This window comes from Ammodytes marinus, assembly GCF_949987685.1.
Source record: "Ammodytes marinus genome assembly, chromosome: 13".
Classification (NCBI taxonomy): domain Eukaryota; kingdom Metazoa; phylum Chordata; class Actinopteri; order Uranoscopiformes; family Ammodytidae; genus Ammodytes; species Ammodytes marinus.
Genome location: NC_137217.1, coordinates 26580614 through 26600525, shown reverse-complemented (window position 1 = coordinate 26600525; position 19912 = coordinate 26580614). Strand labels below are relative to the sequence as shown.

At 39.4% G+C, this 19912-nt stretch overlaps 2 protein-coding genes across 2 annotated transcripts in view; both read right to left on the bottom strand.

The window, feature by feature from the left end:
• Positions 1-2641: 2641 nt before the first annotated feature.
• Positions 2642-12039, bottom strand: LOC307259692 (neurexophilin-1; the record flags this gene model as incomplete). The annotated part of the gene is made up of 2 exons (XM_080039636.1): positions 2642-3448; positions 11956-12039. The coding sequence occupies 2 exons, from the start codon at positions 12037-12039 to the stop codon at positions 2642-2644; spliced, it is 891 nt and encodes a 296-aa protein (XP_079895762.1).
• Positions 12040-16275: 4236 nt separating this feature from the next.
• thsd7ab (thrombospondin, type I, domain containing 7Ab) overlaps positions 16276-19912 on the bottom strand; it is a gene marked incomplete at both ends in the record, with an annotated part of 147092 nt that continues 143455 nt past the window's right edge. Inside the window, one exon of the mRNA XM_080040068.1 lies at positions 16276-16366. Coding sequence (XP_079896194.1) covers positions 16276-16366 — 91 coding nt within the window. The remainder of the gene's footprint in view (positions 16367-19912) is intronic.

Below are 19912 nucleotides of genomic sequence, written 5' to 3'. Positions count from 1 at the left end.
ATTGATTAGTGCATCCGTAAGTGAATTCATGTGGAATTATTCATCGGCCCTTTAACAGTAACACATTTCATTTACCCTCAGACGACATCATTTGGGGGAACATATCCCATCCCTCGGCAGCGCTCACACCCAACACTGTTCAGTGCCCGACTGTTTACACTTGTAAGATTATGTGCATAATGAGGCCGCATTGAGTGCTGCTTTAATTCTTTCAGGCTGAACAAAGTGTCCCTGGCACATTTGGGGTAGAGAGGGGCGGAGAGATATCAACGTTACTTTATTGAGATGAAAGAACCGGCCCCAAACAGCAATCTCAGACATTAGTCATTCCTCCTTTCTCGCTGACAGAAACATGCTCTCGATTTACGAGTCAGGTGCTTCCAGTGATTTCTGCCAGCCTTGTTCCACAACGCCATAAATTCCTCTTTATGCTCACTCATCCCACCTATTCTCTGGCCTGCCTTGTCACAAAATAACGTGTGTTGGCATATTGGATGTCGTCCAGGCTGCCATTAGCAGTTACTGTGTTGCCTATATACCAAAGTGTACACTTGGAAAGAGCACTGAATTTAAATAGACAGCAGTGATTGCGCCCCTAGGTGCACATTTGTGCTTTTTTTTTCTTTTTTTTTACAGGTTTTCCTATCATCACTTTAATTCCTTATTTCTTTCTGTGGTGTTGACTCTGCAGCAGCGCTCCCACTTACACTATGTTCATTTGCTCTAAATGCTTCACGTGGAGTTACTGGCTCCCAATTTATGTAATGAAGGTTTAATAGCCAATTGGAACAACCAATATCATTAACAGCCTTAACAGTGTTAGTCTCATCCAGATTTTCTTTTTTGAAATCAAAGGTGCGAATAGTTTGATAGGTGGAAGACTGTGTGATTAGCACCTGCTGTTTAATGCATTTTTACGTCCCCTCTGGAGCAAGAAAATACATTTTAACATCTCACGATTTAACAGTGTTGGTCCTGTTACAGCTCCTGTTAGATTCCTATTAATTCCTCTATTCTGCTTGTTCTAATATCTATTTTTTAAGGTGAGACACTGCAGTCAAAAACACTTTTTTTCACACTTGTTAATTTAGAGATTTGTATCTACTTTGCTTCCATAACGAGTCTTCTTTCATATAGTAGAAATAAAAGCTCCAAAAGGGTTAGGGATTATTCTACTAAACCTTCTCTGTTTGCGTCTGTATATTTATCCCATACAACCATTTTTAAAGGGCATTGTCTCAACATTAGTTTATTTCAATACTCGTGACCAGAAATCTTGACTTCCAAAGCACATACATCAACTAAACTTTAAATCATTCTTTTTAGCACTATTCTGAAGGTTATAGGACTCGTTCATATGTGTAAAATTACATTTTTAATGTCAGTAATCAACTGGCAAAGTTTCATGATGATATCTATGAGACCCCTTATCACTTGCAGTGTCTCGCTTTAAACACTTTCAAACACTTTTGACCTTGTATTTCCCCCTCATTATTAAGCACTTTTCCTTATGATTGATCCATTGTTTGCAGATATTTGTGGATACTGCACAAGCCCTGTGGCTTTGAAACTTCTTACCTACTATCAAATCAGCGTAGAAGTAGAAGAAATGTATTATACTCAACTTGTTGTAAGTCATAAAAACAAGAGATGTCTGAAATGGAAATGCAGGACTGAAAAAAAACAGTAGAATGTACAGCACACGTACGTTTGATTTAGCAAATAATTCTGTATCTCTCTCTCAACTGGTGTGTCTTAGGTCAGTTTTATTTATTTATTGCAACATTTACTTGCCTATGTCTGATATGATGGGAGCCCTCCATTGGTGACATTCACCGTGCGACACCCACGGCCTCAAAAACTGCTAACACACATGACACAGAATTGAAACAGAAGTACTTAGTTTTTTTCTTTTTCTCCCTTTTTGACTCGATGAAGATTATTTCTGACAGCTGCGATAACATGAAAATCTAGATGGACGTTACTCAGTTGTTTACCACACCTCGGTTCATGCATCATGTACATGCACATCAACAATATCAGAGGAGGTATATTCACTCTAACAATCACACAGCTGAACCACAACACCACTCTAAATATGTTTTGCTTTTTCCCATTAAGCCCTCTAATACATACTGACGGAATCTTCTTATTTGCGTTGACATTTACGCGTTGGAGACTGATTGGAAACGACAGAAAGCATGATTGAGACAGAAAATACACCAGCAACATAAACAACTAAATTAGCAGAAGAGAAAACGTTAATAAAATTGTTTTTCTGGCGCTCGTGTGGAATCCACAGTTATTTACATAAATACAATCAGCATATTTTTATGGTTCGCTTGAGAGAATTTCCTTTTCCTTTTGTAAGCAGCTATGCATATAATATGAGTATTGCAGAGCCTATAAATGCTTCCCTAAATGCTCTCATAATGACCTCAGGGGGGTAGGGTCGGTTCATCGGAGCAATATCAAGTCTTGCGACACGGATATGTTAGCTGTTATAATGCCTGTCAAGTCAACGTATCAAGTTCTGAAGTGTCTCGGCTTCCGTTTTTCATTCAAATAATCTGACAGCGCTCAGGACCTGACAGCTTGTCTCTTGATGTCTTTTTTTTCTCTTTTTCTACTGGTCACGTGATCACCCGGTGGGGAGGTAGGGGGTGTCGCTGTGGTAGTTGTAATCTGGACAAACCTTCTGCACCAGCTTGTAGTCAGTGCTGAGGAAGGTAATGAAGATACAGATGACTTTAAAGGGCTTGGAGCACAGCCAGGAGACGTGGCTTTGGGTCTGCTCCTGTGGGCAGCTCTGGGAAGGGTCGTGGGCACACAGTGAGTTCCTGGTGCCCTTCTCAACCTTCTCGTACTCCACCCTGCAGTTGAAAAGCTTGGTGTCCTTGGTCTCCAAAGCTGTCTGCTGCTGTTGTTGTTGTTGGTTGTGATGGTGGTGGTGGTGGACCTGTTGTACCTGGAACTCTACGGCTTTAGTAGGTGGTACGAGCCCCACAGAAACGTTCCCCTGTCCGGTAGAGTTGTGCCGAAAGTAGACGCTGAATGTCCCGTTGCCGTGATCCACGATTTTGCCCGTGATGAGAAGGTTGAGCTTCACCGTCTTGATGTTGGAGTGGAAGTCGCCCCAACCGAACATCTTCTTGAACTTGCCGGTCTTGACCATGGGCCTTCGTTTAGTCCTAGATCGAGGGTCGCGGGAGTTTGACGTGTTGTAAAGCCAGTTCCATGGATCCCGTTTGGAGAAGGTGTCTGGTTCGTCGTAGCTCAGGTCCAGAGAGGTGAAGTTCTCTTTGCCGTAGACGGTCTGAGCCAGCAGGCGGCTGATGGAGAAGGCCTTGCTGCTGCTGCTGCTCTCGGTCCAGTAGGTCTTCACTTTGGGTTTGGAGCTGGATCTCAAGTCTGAGTTCCGTGAACTTGGTGAACCAGCGCTGGTAATCTGGAAGAAACAAAAATCATCTTTACTGAAAAATGTTCTTTAAGTCAAAAGAGGTGCTGTGTGCAATAAAGAGGATTTTGGCATGATCTAGGGAAAAATCTAGTTTGCACTGCTCATCCATATTTGTAGAATTGATAAAGAAAAAGTCAGACATTGTGGGAATTTCAGGATTGTGAAACCCTGGTGGACCAGGTCAGTATCCCTTTTTCTTTGTTTTTATATTCTTTTTTTTGCAGGAATCAATGTGGTATATCGAGCGAGAAAGTTAATGTTTGGATGTGCATTAATGTGGTGGATGTCTGACTTTCATGCAATAGGAGATGCGTCTTGTAGCAATCTAGTGAATTTTACCTTTTTTTTGTTATCTTTTGCCAAGGAAATTTACATAATACTTCAAACTATTTGAATTGCAATCTGCTTTTTGTTTCTTTGCAGAATTGTCCAATGTCAATATCCTGCCTGGCGTTAGAGTTGAGTAGACATATGCTCTGTGCTTTGTTGCTGAAATGTGTTGACATGTCTGATACCCTGCTAATTATCCAACAGACAAACAAGAACCAAAACCAATCTCCCTTTGAGGCATTATGTAAACAAGCTGGTTTGCACCTCTAACAAAGGTGTTATCGCTGTAACCTACTCCGTTACAGTGTGTGTGAAACGTTCCTAATCAAGATTAAGGGTATTCCTGCCATACATGGAGACGAATGGAGCGCTTCTCGGCTGCCGATGTGATGCAACAGCAGACTATTACCTGCTGAATGGATGATTGATGATTCATTCTGTGTCTCTCCTCTAACAATCACACAGATGAGGGAGCGTAGATTCCCCATACCCCCCCACGGAGGCCCCGTGACAGTGATGTCCAAACCCCAGCATAGGAACGTGACAGCAGATCTATCTGGTCCAGGCGTTTACATTTTGTACCTCCAACCCCTGCGATCGATACTCTGAAAATAAGGGTCTTCTCTCATTCAGAAAGTTCACTGAATGACATTGTGATACTGTAGGGATAGTGTGTGTGTGTGTGTGTGTGTGTGTGTGTGTGTGTGTGTGTGTGTGGCTGTGTCAAGCTATCTCTATGAGTTGCAGGAGTTGTGATATTTCTCTGAAGCGTGTGTTCATTTTACAAACTTCACAGTGGAGGACTTTGAAAAGATGGCCTCCAGTTGTTTTGAAGAGGCCTCGATGATGAACGACCCGATGCGACTGAAGCGTTAGTGGCATTGTGGAGACTTTGGCTTAGTGGCTGTTACCTTTTCTCCCTCTCTGAACAGAGGAACAGAGCCGGAGCGGTTTTTTTTGGAAGGCGAGACACTGCAGGTGAAAACATTGTTTGTTCAAGCACTGGTCAGTTTTGAGATTTTCTTGCTATTATAAAATCTCAACTTCCAAAGCACTTACCAGTACATCAACTACACTTTCCATAATGATTCTTAGCACTATTCTGAAGGCTATTACTGAAGGATTTGTTCATATGTTGTTAATTGTCAAGATGTATGATACATTTTGTTCTTAAAAGACAGATATGAGTTATTTTAAAAGATACATATTTTTGAATACTTAGTTAGATATTTCCAAAATTTGCATAGTTATTCAAACATTCAGCAAAAAACCCAAAACTAATTGCTTTAAGTGAGTAAGCAAAAGGCAAAGTTAAAAATGTTACCCTATTCAACTGCAGTGTCTCACCTTAAATGCATCATGATATGCAGTCAAATCAAAAGCCTTTCAACCCCCGAAAACATTTGGAAATGGCAAAATCTTCACAGCTGGTTGGTTTTATAAGATAAAAAAAAAAAACGCTGCAGGACTGTCGGAGCAGCCAGGATTTTTTAATAGTGACGAGCTAAAGAGAAATATGAATTTTCAGAAGTCTCCTTTCGCAACGGGGCAGTTTAACTGTATTAATGAACACCTTCCTTTGTCTTCCATAGCTGGAAACTAAAGTCTGTCATGTTGCCTTCGCCGGTGATGTAGTATAAAAAGATGAAGTGAGTGTGTGAGGATGAGGGAAGCTTCCTGTTCGGGATTTATTGGCACCATTACAGTCAAACATAAAGCTCCTTAGGATGTAAAAGTAGCAGTGAAACAGTATCTAATAGACTGTCAGCAGAGCCGCTATAAAATCCATTACGACGTTTGACTTCAATCTTTATTCTTGGCTTTAGTGATGGTGAAGGTTTTCAGCTTGTTTCAGTTGTTTATGCTCCTTTAAAAATGAAATCAAATAAAGGCATTTTATGTGATGATACAGCAGATAACATAACCTCAGATTTTTTTATACACATTGTATTGTATGTTGCAAGGTCATGGTTTTGGTTAAAGAGAGACACTGCAGGCAAACACATGTGTTTTTCAGGCACTGTTCAATTTCGAGATTTTTGGCTATTTTATTGGCTATGACATGTCTCCTTTCATACTAGTATAAATTAAAGCTGGGATGGAGGATTAGGGGAGAAAATGGCACTTGGGATAGAGATTCGAATCCAAATACCTCAACCGCTCCACTTGTTCTCTTTGGTCCCTCCCCTATGGTCCCTCCCTGACACGCTCTACACCAACAAAGTTGTGCCAAAGTGAATGGACAGTCCCAACAGCCAATAAGAACAGAGAATCGGAGCCTCGCTCTGATTGGTCAAAGTGTACAGCTCATGTTAATTTTGACCAATCAGAAATCACATACCCCAGCTTTAAAGGTCCCAAATGTAAATGTAGGTGTTTATTTGACCCTACCTTAGCCGTTTGCGAATGTATATTTCTTGTACAACCTTTAACGGACATCATCTCAAAATTTGTTTTTTTCAATATTCTGAACCAAAACCAAGAATTGTAACATAATAGTTTGAATGTAAGTAATCGACCACTGGCAAATGGTCATGATGATAACTATTAGTTAAAAATTGGACCCTATTCACCTGCAGTAATTCGCTTTCAATGTGAATTCAGTTTTACATTCTTGCAATAATCGCAGGCTACATAAATAAATTGTCCTTAAATTACCCATGACCTGTAATGCAAACTGCAGGCTAAGCCCCGTTGATTTCCCCTGAATATTTCCATTCTGAGTTGAGAATACACTGTAGTCCCTAATGTTGACATGAAATATCATATTTGTTGTGCAGTAATTACCGACGCCTCTCAGTAACTGGGTTTCACTCTCAACGGATTCCTGAAACCAGATCAACAGATATTAAGAAACTGCTTCGAGCTGGTTTAAGCAACTGTCAGGCTAATTAGTGACGGTATGTGTGTGCGTGCGCATGTGTGTGTGTGTGTGTGTGTGTGTGTGGGGAAACATCATTTAAAAAAATACTGGAAGAATATTTCCTACACAATGCAGATCCGAGCAGTTTAGTAGATGGCTCAAGTTTCATATTTTTTTTCAACCAGGAAATTAGATTGCAGTGTGTTTTCAAAGCACCATAATTTGAATCATGTTATGAATCATTTTGTAAGAGGAGATGTCTCTTGAATTTCTTCACTATATTTTACCACCCCCAAGATGATGAAAATGACACAGCCCATCTGAAGTGCATCATGTGTGCCCAGTCATCATCACCAGACCTAACTATAAATCCTTGTTGTTGTGGGGGCACTGGTTTCTGTTGTCAGCGGCCGTTATTTATGATCCCCAAACTGTGACATGCAATTAGCTTTCATCTAAAGCACCTGACAGTCTCTGCTGGATTAGAAACAGTCCCAGGCACACTCACACAGAGACCCCACTTCACGGATTAGAAAACCCAACCTGTAATCCCGCCCGGGGAGATTAGGCAGATCAGAGGCAGTCCTGACTAAAGCAATGCTTATATCCAGAACAGCCCCACTACACTGACTACTGCAGCAACACTCCAAGGGCCAAGATTTACCTCTCGCCCCGCTTCCAAAACACGCAACTGCAAGCAAGGCACAAAGAGTGTTAGTGTGTGTGCTTGTGTGTGTGTGTGTGTGTGTGTGTGTGTGTGTGTGTGTGTGTGTGTGTGCTTGTGTGTGTAGGTAGGTGCATGTGTGTGTGTGTGTGTGTGTGTGTGTGTGTGTGTGTGTGTGTTTGATGCATGAATGTGCCTGAAAGAGATACTGCAGAGAGAAAGGACAAGAGAGGGAAACAAACATGGCAGCGTAAAGGTCAACAGTCATGCTTTGATACATTTGGGTTTATAGAATATTGTTCTGTCAGTATCTGGTTTTTATTAAATATTAAATAAACGAGAAACCATATCATGGATATACGTTGCATTTGATTGGCTTCATGTTGTTGTGATGTATTTACATTTTTTGAATTCATTAGTTGGTGTTAACGCAGTGTTCAACACCATCTACTTGGGTTTGTGACCCTCAAAAGGATGCAGTATCTTCTTGCGACAGGTTGCGTTTGTCTATGAATTTTGAGAATTCCCATTTAAACTTCCCAGATGGTGTCATTGAAATATTTTAGTGACCAGAAAAGGTCAAACTAACCACAAGTGTTTCGCCAGACGACAAACAAAGATGAGAGGGAAATCAGACAAAAATATGTATAGAGCAGAAACCTTTTGTTTCTTTTTTTTTGGGAAACGTTTGAATCTACATTTGATGTCAGTTATTGTGTTATTTGCTCATGTTTCCAGTCCACTCAGTGTCAATCATATCAGATCAAGCGACACCCACACAGTCATGACACAGCAGATGAGTGTCGGATTAGTTTAATTTTTGGCGTATAGCTAAGGACATTTTAACTTAACGCATTTGGCAGTATTTATAATATTTAATCTTATGGATAAAAACATAACATTGGAAACCAAGTTGTTTGTATTATATACAAGTAAAATATGATTGATTAGTATTACACTTACATACAGGGGGATGCATAACAGATGAGAATTGTTTAGGTTTAGACACTTTAGACTTGACCTGTTCAGTAATAATTTTCAAACTCAATTGGTACACTTTGTAGGTCACTGGAGTGACCGTTTTACACCAAAACATATACTAACTAATAGAAAGCCTAATCGATCAATGCCTTGTAAAATTGCTGAAGTGTAAAATAACATTTACAAAAATATTAAATACAGTGTTTTCATTTAAAAATAACCAAATGTATCTCCCAATCATATTTAGAGGCTTTTCATTCCATGGGCTTATTAGATTGTTGCCAACCTTTTCCACCTGCAGTTTGTTTTTATACAGAAGTCTCCCACTCCCCCGAAAAACCTAATCTAAATACCTGTTAATATTATTCCCAGGTTTCGGTGAATGGGGCATGAAAATCCCTCTACAAGATAACACACAAACAGCATCGGCGTGCACAAGTCCTTTTAGCGGAAAACGACTCTCTAGATTGCCAGATGCAGCGCATATAGGCAGGCAGGCTTGTTGGTGTTGGACAAACCTAAATAAATACTATCTACTACTTGGCGAGGCTGTGATAAGGCGCAGGCGTCCGCTCTTTGAGAACAGGAAGATAAACAACCCCGGCTTTTCCCTCAGGAGCTACTGCAGGATATTCTATGGGCCAGACCCCCCCCCCCAAAAAAAAAATAAAATAAAAATAAATAAATAAAAACAGCCAACAAATTCCACCTTTAATAGAAGCACCGGAGGAGCCAGATGACTTGGCGTCGGGCTTTACACAAAACCTTTGCGAGGAAGAATGAAAGTGTGTGTCACTTTTCATTTACCTGAATGCTACTGCTGCTGCAGATGCTGCTGCTGTGTGGGGAGGATTTGTGAGTGCGACAGTTGTAGTTTAACAGAGTGAGAATGGAAGAGCAGGTTTGGGATGCCACTGCTTCTGCAATCTTGATTTGATGGAGATGGAGAGAGAGAGAGTTCAGCTGTTGCATTCACAAATGAATAGAGTCGGTGGTGGTGGTGGTATGGTTTTTGTGCATAAACACTACACTGCAAAAGTTTATTTACTGTAGAGGATTTATTTACTTTTCTAAATACAAGGTATTAAGCTGGTGCTCTCATCCCGAGGGGCTTAAAGTGTGAGGAGTTTTTAGGGGTTTGAATTATGTTGATCTAACATTCATGACTTTCAGATGCCATGAATCACAAGGCCATTATCTCAACATTTGCCTTTTTCAATAATTTGATCCAAAAATCTAAACTTCTAAAGCACTTACATCAACTGATCCTTCCATACTCATTCTTAGCACTACTCTGAAGGTTATTACGGATGGATTTGATCATATGTTCTTAATTGTTCATGCATGATACATTTTGGAACTTTGGACTCTGATATGTTTTAACAATGAAATAAAGATTTTAACTCAGGTTTTATCCAACATCTACATTTTTGTTTAAGTAAAAAGATGCAAATGTATGCATAATTAGTCAGGCATTTCCACATTTGAATATGACCATGGCCACAATCATTGGGATATGATTGTGGGCATGGTCATTTTTGGGGTGAATTTAAGTCCCCCCCCCCCCCCCCCCCGTAGCTGGAGCTTGATGGATGAACTGAAGGGCATTTGACACCCACTAAGAGTTTTGGGTTTATATATATATACTCTCTCCCAGAGATATCAAAGTGTTACCTGGGGGGGTCAAGAGATGATGACAAATCACTAAGTGTGTCAAGACATCACAGGCTGGCAGTAGATGGAGCCCAGGCCTCTATCGCTGCAGCAACGCTTTGAGTAGCCGGGCCGGGGCACAATTATTACCATGACTTCTGAGGGAGGATAAATACTGTGTACGCGGACAGACTGGGGGATATTAGAGCGGGGCAGTTTGAAGAGGAAGTGGTGGTGGTGGTGGTGGTGGGGAGATGTAGCTATCACAATTTTATTTTTATTTTTTTAGAACTTACCCAGAGGAAAAATGCATAATCATATTATTTCACACACGACTTGGTTCAAAGGCGGCCAAAATAAGTTTGTGAGGTTCCCATGGGTCTGTCAATCTGTTGAAAGGAGCTGCGGGCGAAAAGCTTAGGATGCACCAAGTACGAAACAATTATGATCATCCCATTAAAGCATAGCGAAGCAATTTGGCAGCCAAGTCTGCTAAGAAAAAAAAAAGAAGAAAACACACACACACACACACACACACACACTGCCATCATCAAGTGATGCTTTCTAGATCAACTCCCAGTGCAATATACACATACACAACACTATTGTATATATAAGTCACATTCTTAATGAGTAATGTTTGTCTTTATACGGTGACATTAAGGGAAGCCATGTTAATTAATGTTATTGCTTTTGAAATTGAATAATCATTGTGTGTTCCGTTCAAAAAGCACGTAGGCAAGAAAGTAAAGAAAAAAAATAAAGGGTAGGGGGGTATGGGGGGGTGGTGGGTGAAATGATTAGTGCGCTTAGTCAGCTGTGAAATTGAGTTTATGGTTTTCAAGACGGTGAATTCAATTCGATAATGGGTATTAAGTTGTAGAGAATAATTAATAGTAATTGACTTCCTTCCATCACTATGCAAATTAAACACAGATAACGCCACGGGGAGCTTTTTTAAGGCCAGTCAAGTTTGTTGGGGGGGATTAAGTTTATGGAATATTGGGGAGAGAGAGAGAGATAGAGAGAGAGAGAAAGAGATGGAGAGAGAGAGAAGGAGGAGTGGTTCCTGGTCTTCTTTGATTGCTTTGTTGACAGATTTATCAGTGGGTGAGGGGTTACTGTCTCTGCGAGGATTAAAGGAATTGGGTTGTCACAAACTGTCAAGGCGTTTGAGTTAGGAGCATTCTGGATATGTTTGTCATAATGGGCGCATGCTGTTCTCCGACAACACAACCGTCAAATATATTTTCATTGAACTTGCATCTGTAGAGAATCGGGAAGGTTGGATACAAAAGATGCAAAAAGGGAAGGATTGAATGGATAGTGCTGAGGGTGAAATATCCAGCGGGTCTGTCTCTGTGTGTGTGTGTGTGTGTGTGTGTGTGTGTGTGTGTGTGTGTGTGTGTGTGTGTGTGTGTGTGTGTGTGTGTGTGTGTGTGTGTGTGTGTGTGTGTGTGTGTGTGTGTGTGTGTGTGTGTGTGGATTTGTCAAGAGGCAGATTTTGGATTTTTTGGAAAGCTTCTTTTCACACTGACGTTTGTTAATTCCTGAAGAAATAAAGGACTCAGTGCATCGAGCAGTCACAAAATCTGGTTTAGGAAGGTGAGAATTGTCATTATTAAATTGAAGGAAAACTATTTTTAAAAAAAAGGGGAAAAAATTTGTATTCATTGTGCTACAATTTTGTTACTAACATTTAATAAAAAAAACCTTTGAAAGAAAGAAAACTATTTAAAAACTCTACTATAACCCAGGTAAAATCAGTCCACAAAATTACTATTTTGCATAATATTTTCTAGACTTTCACATAATCAGACATAATCAGACTAAAATGTTGCTTGTTTTTAACACTGTGCGGGGTCCTTAAAAACTCACTCATCAAAAAATGTCTCCTTGCGAACATTCCTACATATTCCAAATGCACAAACAAACCACCGAAATTGTAGAAATTCCAAAAGACATTAAACAAATGTTGAAATATCCAAATGACATTTAACTCACCATGGTGTTGAGTGACAGCAGCAGCAGGGCGACAGCCCAAAGACATGTGGTGTGCATGCCTCTTAGTGGAGCGTCTCCTCGCATGTCCAAACTGTCCTTGATTCTTCTCAGATGCAGTAGATAATAAAGAAAAAATTAAGAAAAAATTTAGCAAAAAGGAAAAAATCTCCTCTTCAGTAAGCCGGTATCAGCTGCCGAACTTGAGAGGAGATATAACGGAGTGATGGAGTCGGTCCTGATGCGAGAAGAGAGCACAGATGAATGTTCTCCCCAGGCTCATTCAAGAGGGTCAGACGGTCTGCTGTTAAAAACGCCTCAAGGGTCTTTACTGGGAGTGGATGGCTGGTGGTGGTGGTGGTAGTAAAGGGGGGGTTTTGATGGAAGCGCTGTGGTGAGAAGCCAGGGGTTTGGTACATCTGAGTGTCAGTGTGGAGGGATGTTTTATATAGCGCGCTTAGAGGTTCAGAGAGAGAGAGAGAGAGAGGGATGGAGAGAGAGAGAATAGAGTGAGTGAATGAGTGAGTGAAGAAGGAGGTTCACAAGACTTTTGTGAAGCAACTTTTCTTTTAATCGTCGTTGTGGGCTGACATCTAGTGGCCGTGTTTCTCCTCTACAGTAGATGATGTCAGTCGATCAATTAGCTGCCATGTTGATCTCATTAAGAAACATAATTGGGAACGTCATATTTCAAGGATGTTGTGAATTTGAGGATTGTAGTTTTGGAGGGTAACAGTCAATGTCGCAAGTGCTTATAGTATTATGTGTTTAATAAATGTCTTCTGTTTGCAATATATGTGGTGGTTTGAAACTTCTGGTGGATTGTAACTTTTGGTATGTTTCTGAATGTTTAATGCATGTTTGTAATATGTGTTGATTGTAATGCTTAATGTATGATTTTAAATGTTCAATGTACGTTTTTGTTTTTATTTGAATGTGGACACCAAGAAGACTATAGCTGTGCTTTGGGGTGCAAGTATTTAGTTGACATGTTGCAGCTGCATATTACTCATAATGTTTGGTAGTAAATGATCAGAACTAAAGTAATTTAAGTTATAATTGTCAAATAAAGATGTTATATTCCATTTTTTGTCACACAAACTAAAAACAAACAACTAACTTAATTTAAGATACTATTTAAATGCACATTGTATATAAAAAATAACTATTTGAAGCTGGGGTGGAGGATTTGGGGAGAAAATGGCAGTTGGGATAGAGATTCAAATCCAATTACCTCAACCGCTCCACTTGTTCTCTTTGGTCCCTCTCCTATGGTCCCTCCCGGACATGCTCTACACCAACTAAGTCGTGCCAAAGTGAATGGACAGTCCCAACAGCCAATAAGAACAGAGAATCAGAGCCTCGCTCTGATTGGTCAAAGTGTACAGCTCATGTTAATGTTGACCAATCAGAAATCACATACCCCAGCTTTAAAACGAAATAGAACATATCTGATGATAGTAATTGGAGTGTTAATGTTCAACACAATCACCAGACTGAGCTGAAGATCTTTAGAGAACATTTAAAAACAGGATTAAGAGTTAAATTAGTGCTGGGGAAAATAGTACCACACATTAGTGATAATAGCTGTTTTTATAGGCTGTTAACAGAATGCCGAACACCATCAGTACCAGACAAACATCTCTATAAGAAGATTTAGGGATTTGCAGTTGCACCCAAGTAAGTGGTCTTGCAAGAGACAAATAAAAAAAGTTAAAAATAAAGCAGCACATACAGGTGACTTTGTGTTGTTTGCATCCTACACTTCCCACAATGCATTCTGCTTTGTTACTAAATTGACAGTCACACCAGCAAATGAGTCTTCAACATTTTTGTAAAAAGCTTAATGATACCATCATGTACATCCAGTTAACAAGTTAAAACCACTAATTCTTACTTTGGGAAAATACTGACGTACAGTACATTAGCACTCTGGTGACTTCAGCTCACAGTTGTTTTGTGACTTAATTCATGACTAGTTAAATGACCACGTCTGGTGGTTTTCTTTATATTTTGTATTGTCAACAAACCTCATGGAAAGACCCAAAACAACAATGGATTGATAATACTAAGTAAGAATAGCCTTAGATGTAAGTTATTCCTCTGTACCAAAATGTGATATACTTACTAGTGCATGAGGCTGACTAATATAAATATACGAAAACTCCAAACTTATCCTTCAACGCCAATTCAAATGTATTTAGTGATTTTGCTAAGTACAAAAAATGGCTCCGTAGTGTGTGTTTTCAACCGTGTCCTTATTTATTTTCAGTAATTCTTTCCCGTTACATATAAACAACCTGTACAAAACGGCTGGGACTTCTTCGTCTTTTTCTTCATTTTTTTTCTTTCCTTGTGTTTTTTTTTTCGTTTTGTTTTCACAACATACAACTTGCATCATGATATAACAACAGTCAGCAATATCACACACCCCACTTTGCAATATTCAAACTAAACATTTTCTGTGCAATACAAAATAAATGTACACATACTTTTGATATTTTTTGTTTTCAAAAAAATAAAAAAATTGCTGTTATTTACAAAATCCCACAACAAAACAGAAACAAACGTAAACATTCTCCACACCAGTGAACTCTTTTGAAGCGCGTTCTCTTAATATTAACATGTTGTATAACTTTTATTTGTACAGACTGTATTTTTCTTAACTAGAATTTCATCTCATTGTAGTGTGAGTGAATTATACGGAATACTACATGAGAAAGTTTCTGCAGTATACTTTGCTACGTGATCTCAAAAGAAAAGAGTCTGTCTTCTTCATATCTTACATGTAGCGTTGTGTGTATAACGTTTGCCCCATTCAAGTATTACAACTCTATTACAGGACTGTGTTAGTATTTAGGCTAGTTATTGTCAGTAAGGCAGAAATGACAGTTGCATGACATGAATGGCTTGAAAATAATTGGTCTCATTTTTTCTTTAGATCACCACAATTGTTGAGCTTATTCCACAATGTAGCTTATTTCTGCAGGTTAAAAAAAACAAAAAAAAATTCTAAATTTGAATTTTATGATTAAAAATAACTTTTACTAAATCAGGCGATTTTTTGAAAATAAGTCACCTGCTGATATCATAGTCATAGGTCTTTTAATTGCACCTGGGCAGAAAACAAAGTGATAACACCAGACGAAATCTACAAACCACAAAAGGTACTTTTTTTTTTTTACTACAACCAAAATAATCCGTTGATCCGTGAGAAATTAAAATCTATACATATATTTACTGTAGGTTCAAATCACAGCTGTTTCTGCAGAACGCGAGTCATCGGAATGTCTTTTTTCCTATCGCCGTGGTTACTTCCTGTCAATGTTCCCTATGCGTCGACCTTGCTGTTGCTGTCTGTCCATCTGCTTTATGGTTGTGTCCGTGGAAGAGGCAGTGTATTTATGGCAATAGAAGGTAGAAGTCACATGTGCATAATATCATGCTGCACTAATATAGTGCAATGTAGAGCGTTGGGAAACAAAGAAAAAGAATGGTGGAGCCAGTCGCAGTAGTTTGATTGCTGTGCTACTCCTCCATCAGCATCATACAGATCACTTTGTTTATCCCACAAACACAGGCCTTGTGTTGCCTCTTAATCAAGCAAAAAAAAAGGGAGAGCGAGAGATGAAAAATGCCCCCCTTTTGTTCAAGACTGTAAAAGAGATTTGAGTCAAAAACCCCCAGTAGAGGATTGCGAGAGAAGAAGGACTCCAAACCTTTTTATGGAGATTTGCCTCTCTTTCTCTCTCTCTGTCTCTGTCTCTGTCTCTCTCTCTCTCTCTCTCTCTCTCCTCTTCCCCGCGGTGACTTTTGGCAACGTACGAACCGTCAGAGCATCCTAAGCCTCCAGCTACTCAGCAGTTTTTTTTTCAGGGACAAGCAGAAAAAGCGCGGGGGAAGAGTTGGAGTTGGAGAGTGTGTGCTGCCATGTTTAGAGAGAGAGACAGCAGGAGTCTATAGTATGCACCCACAGTCTTGACTTTATAGAAATGCGTAGACTAGAGTGAAGGGCCCAAAAAAAATAAAGGCATTTCTTTGAACACGGTGGAATTCACGAAGGCTCTTTTGAATGAAAAATTCCTTTAAAAAAAAAAAACTGATTGGGGAAGTGAATGGAGCTCTACTTGAAATGTTGAAATGGTTAAACCCCACCAGTGAGTCTGTTAAGAGGATTTTCTGTCATTTTTCCCCGTTGGTTGACGTGTCCAAATATCCATGTCCCTCGCAGTAATGGCGGTGATGAAGTGGTGGGTCTCCCTCTATGGTGGGTCTCTATGGCAGGTGAAGTTGTTAGGTGAAGCGTCTCCCGGGCGACGGCGGCTACATGTCCGTGTCCCCGTCGTAGGCAAGAGTCAGAGGTTTTAGTCGGTTGTTCTGTTGCCTCTGTCTCTGAGGTCTCTTTGGCTTTTTGCTGTGTGGAGAGATAAGAACAGAGTCAGATAGGCAGTAGAGCTAACCGCAGAATACAGGTGCATCTAAAGAAAATTAGAATATCATTGAAAAGTTCCTTCAAAAAGTAAAACTTTCATATAGGCTATTACAGATTAATAACACAAAGTGAAATATGTCTGGCATTTTATTTAGTTTAAATGTTGATGATTACGGCTTACAGCTCATGGACTCATGGACTTTTCACTTCATGTGTAAGGAAATCTAGAATATATGAAAGTTTCACTTTTGGAATTAAATTACAGAAAACAATTACATTTTCATAGATATTCAAATTCTTTGAGATGCATCTGTAAAGTACCAACAATTGCCACGTAGTACTGTTGGGCAAGCTACTTTGAAAGCTTTGCAAACTAGCAATTACTTCAAACTGGAAGAAGTTGAACTACAGCAAAGCTACCCTAGAGGTACATCTAGTATGGTTAACTAAAGATACTTAAGAAAAAGTAGTTCAAACACTTGATCATTGTAAAAAATGATCATAGTGAGATGAAATTTAACATATAAAGATAAAGTCACATCCCAGCCAAAACTAAAAATCCAGAGTTTAAAATAGAGAATGTAGATTACATTTGTTCTTGTTCTAAATTGCACATTGCCTTCCATTGACCAACTTGAGAACTTGTCTAAAAGGAACAAAGGGTTTTCTTAGTCTTTGAAACGTCTTTGTTTTCTGACATCTGATTTGCACAACAATTCTTCAACTTGCACCAGGACTGGGCTCGTCAATGGAGGCTCAATTATGCAATGGAAAAAAATTGTGACTTATTTAAGAAAAACTCCACATACGGTCTGATTTGCTGAACTGATCTAAATGAACCCGACAAACTTCAGACAATGGAGAAAGACTCACACATCTAAATCTAAAAGCATTAAAAGGTATTAGTGAGTTAATTTGCATGCAAACTGGGCACATTCGTTGCATGCCTCCAGCGCATTTTGAGGAAGGTGGCATGATTTTTAACTGTGTACCTGTCTGAGCTGTCAGTACTCAAAATAAATGTAAGACCAAATAGTCATTTATATCCCCCAAACTCCAGAGAATGGTTATTATAGACACTCAAGCGCATATTTAGTTTTCCCTCTTTTGTATTATCAAACTTAAAGCTCCCATATTATACACTTTTCGGTTCTATTATACACCATATTATATGGTCTTAGTGGTCCCTAATACGTTTTTCTTCAATTGTTTGCTGAAAAAAACTTTCAGATAATTTATTGTACTATGCTGATGTTCAGCTAATCTCACAATGGCCTATTTTTTAAAAAGAGCTGCAGCTCCCCTTGTAAATATACAATCTTTGAGCTCCCCTGTCCGGAAGCGGAGCCAGATACGCCTCGCCCTCTGTCTGTTTGTAAACAATGATGACGTATAGCCTGTTAGCACAGTTAGGTTTAGCCTACCCATGAGAAGAACCAAGTCTAGTGCTAGTAATGCACTTTGAACAGTTTGACATGACCTATCCTTGTCTACATGAAAGACTATGTTCATACAGATGCACTGACAGCCACACGCTAATGGAAACGGCATGTTCACAATAAAAATGCTGCAAAAGATGGTGGCTACTGCGAAGCTAGCTCGGGAGCTAGCTGCTAACAATACCACTAAAATCAGTGAACAAATTATCTTCAAAGTCAGACTTCTTCAGTATACCTTCCAATCCTTTGTCCTATTAAAAACGAGGCATTTCCAGACTGGTGTGGGGAATAGAAATATGTTTTTATGAGCAAAAGCTGAATGCTTGTCCCAAAGCTAATAGCTATACACCAGTCAGGCAAAAATACCAATAAAAACATTTATTTCAGTTTCACTGTTTGAAAAAAAGCACAAGTAGCTTCCTATCCGTTGTGTTATTAAAAACGAGGCTGCTGTGGTTAAGATAAATTAGTGGATTATGCAACATTCATCATGTTTTGCCGTACTACAGGCATCTTGTCGCTTAGCAACAAGCAAACAACATGGGGTTGAAGGAATATTTTTCAAGAGGATCTCGGGGGCCGTGGACCAATAAGAAATAGGGGGGTGGACTGCACAGTGGAAGCTTCTGGCTTACCAGTTTTTGATGTCAGAAACGGGGAGAATTCTGACTGGAGTATATTGGGTGGAGAGGTGGACGGTTTCAGAAAAGGGGAGAGTGAGAAAAGGAGAGAGCTTTCTTTTTTTTATACTTTGGCAGTCTGTAGGCACACCGTAGACCCATAATTATGTTCAAAAACATCGGAAAAATGCATTTGCACAATATGGGAGCTTTAAATATTTGAAAATTGTTGGTTTACAGTTTCAGCCACTACTCTGTGCAAACCAGTCCAATGAATACACCTAAACATGAAAAACCTCTGTCACAACTTTATCCACCTGCCAGAGTAAAAACACACATGATGTAATGATCTCTGGATGTATTGAGATGCTTCAGTATAAGGGCAATGGGACTTTTATCTAAATAGATTCTGTCATGAAGAGCTGAGACATTCTCTACAGAGTAAACTCAAATTGTCAGAAAACAATCATACATTTTCTGTTGCCACAAAAAAATCATCCTGGCTATGTTTCTCTGTGGCTTTGGCAACGTGCTTCATGTTCACTCACTGGAACACCACCAGGGCCGCAAATTATTGTTTTCATAACTTACTTATCTGAGGTGTATCTTCTTGATATACAGTACTTGTTTTGCAGGTCCTCACATTTGGAGAGGTAGAGCAAGCCAATTATTAGCTATTTCATAGAAAACGCCAAAAAATTATTAAAAGAATACTTATTAATCTTGATTGGCTAATAAATCCAGTTCTAAACACTCCTACAAAGACAGTCCAAGGCCAGTTTTACACACAATGAACACAGAGAAACAACATCACCGTGTTTAATGAGGAAAAAGGACAATGAGCGTTTGACTTGGAAGGAAATGAGATGAGGGAAATAAAGGGTATAGGCTTATTGCCTTACTTCCCCTTTCGGGCCACAAGAGGGCGTTGTATCACCATGGGAGAATATGGAGGGGACTTCCAATTTCAATTTCAATTTGTATTATGAGGCATAAACGGGTCCCTGCAGAGATATTAACGTCTACTTTATCTCATCATCTATGTGATGTGTGCAGTGGTTGTGTTAGGATATCCGTGCTTCAACAAATCTATATAAACCATTGATCTACACAGCCACAAACGCACACACACACACACGCACACACGCACACACACACACACAAAAAAGTGTAAGTGCAGACATAGTGTCATTACATCCGCGTATGAATACACAATGTGATGCGATAAGTAAAATCCCAGATTGATTCTCCAGATGCACATTAAGAGTTGCCAAGGGGATACGATGCTATGCTAATATGCTTATATATTCTGTTTACATCTTCAAAAGGGACCCAATACTGATTTCTTTCTGCTAACATGAAATATTTATTTCATAATGTGAAAATGGGGAGATATAACAGATATTTTAAGATTTGATGTGATGAAATTATAAAAAAATTCTGTTGGGCTTTCATCTGAACACATTTTG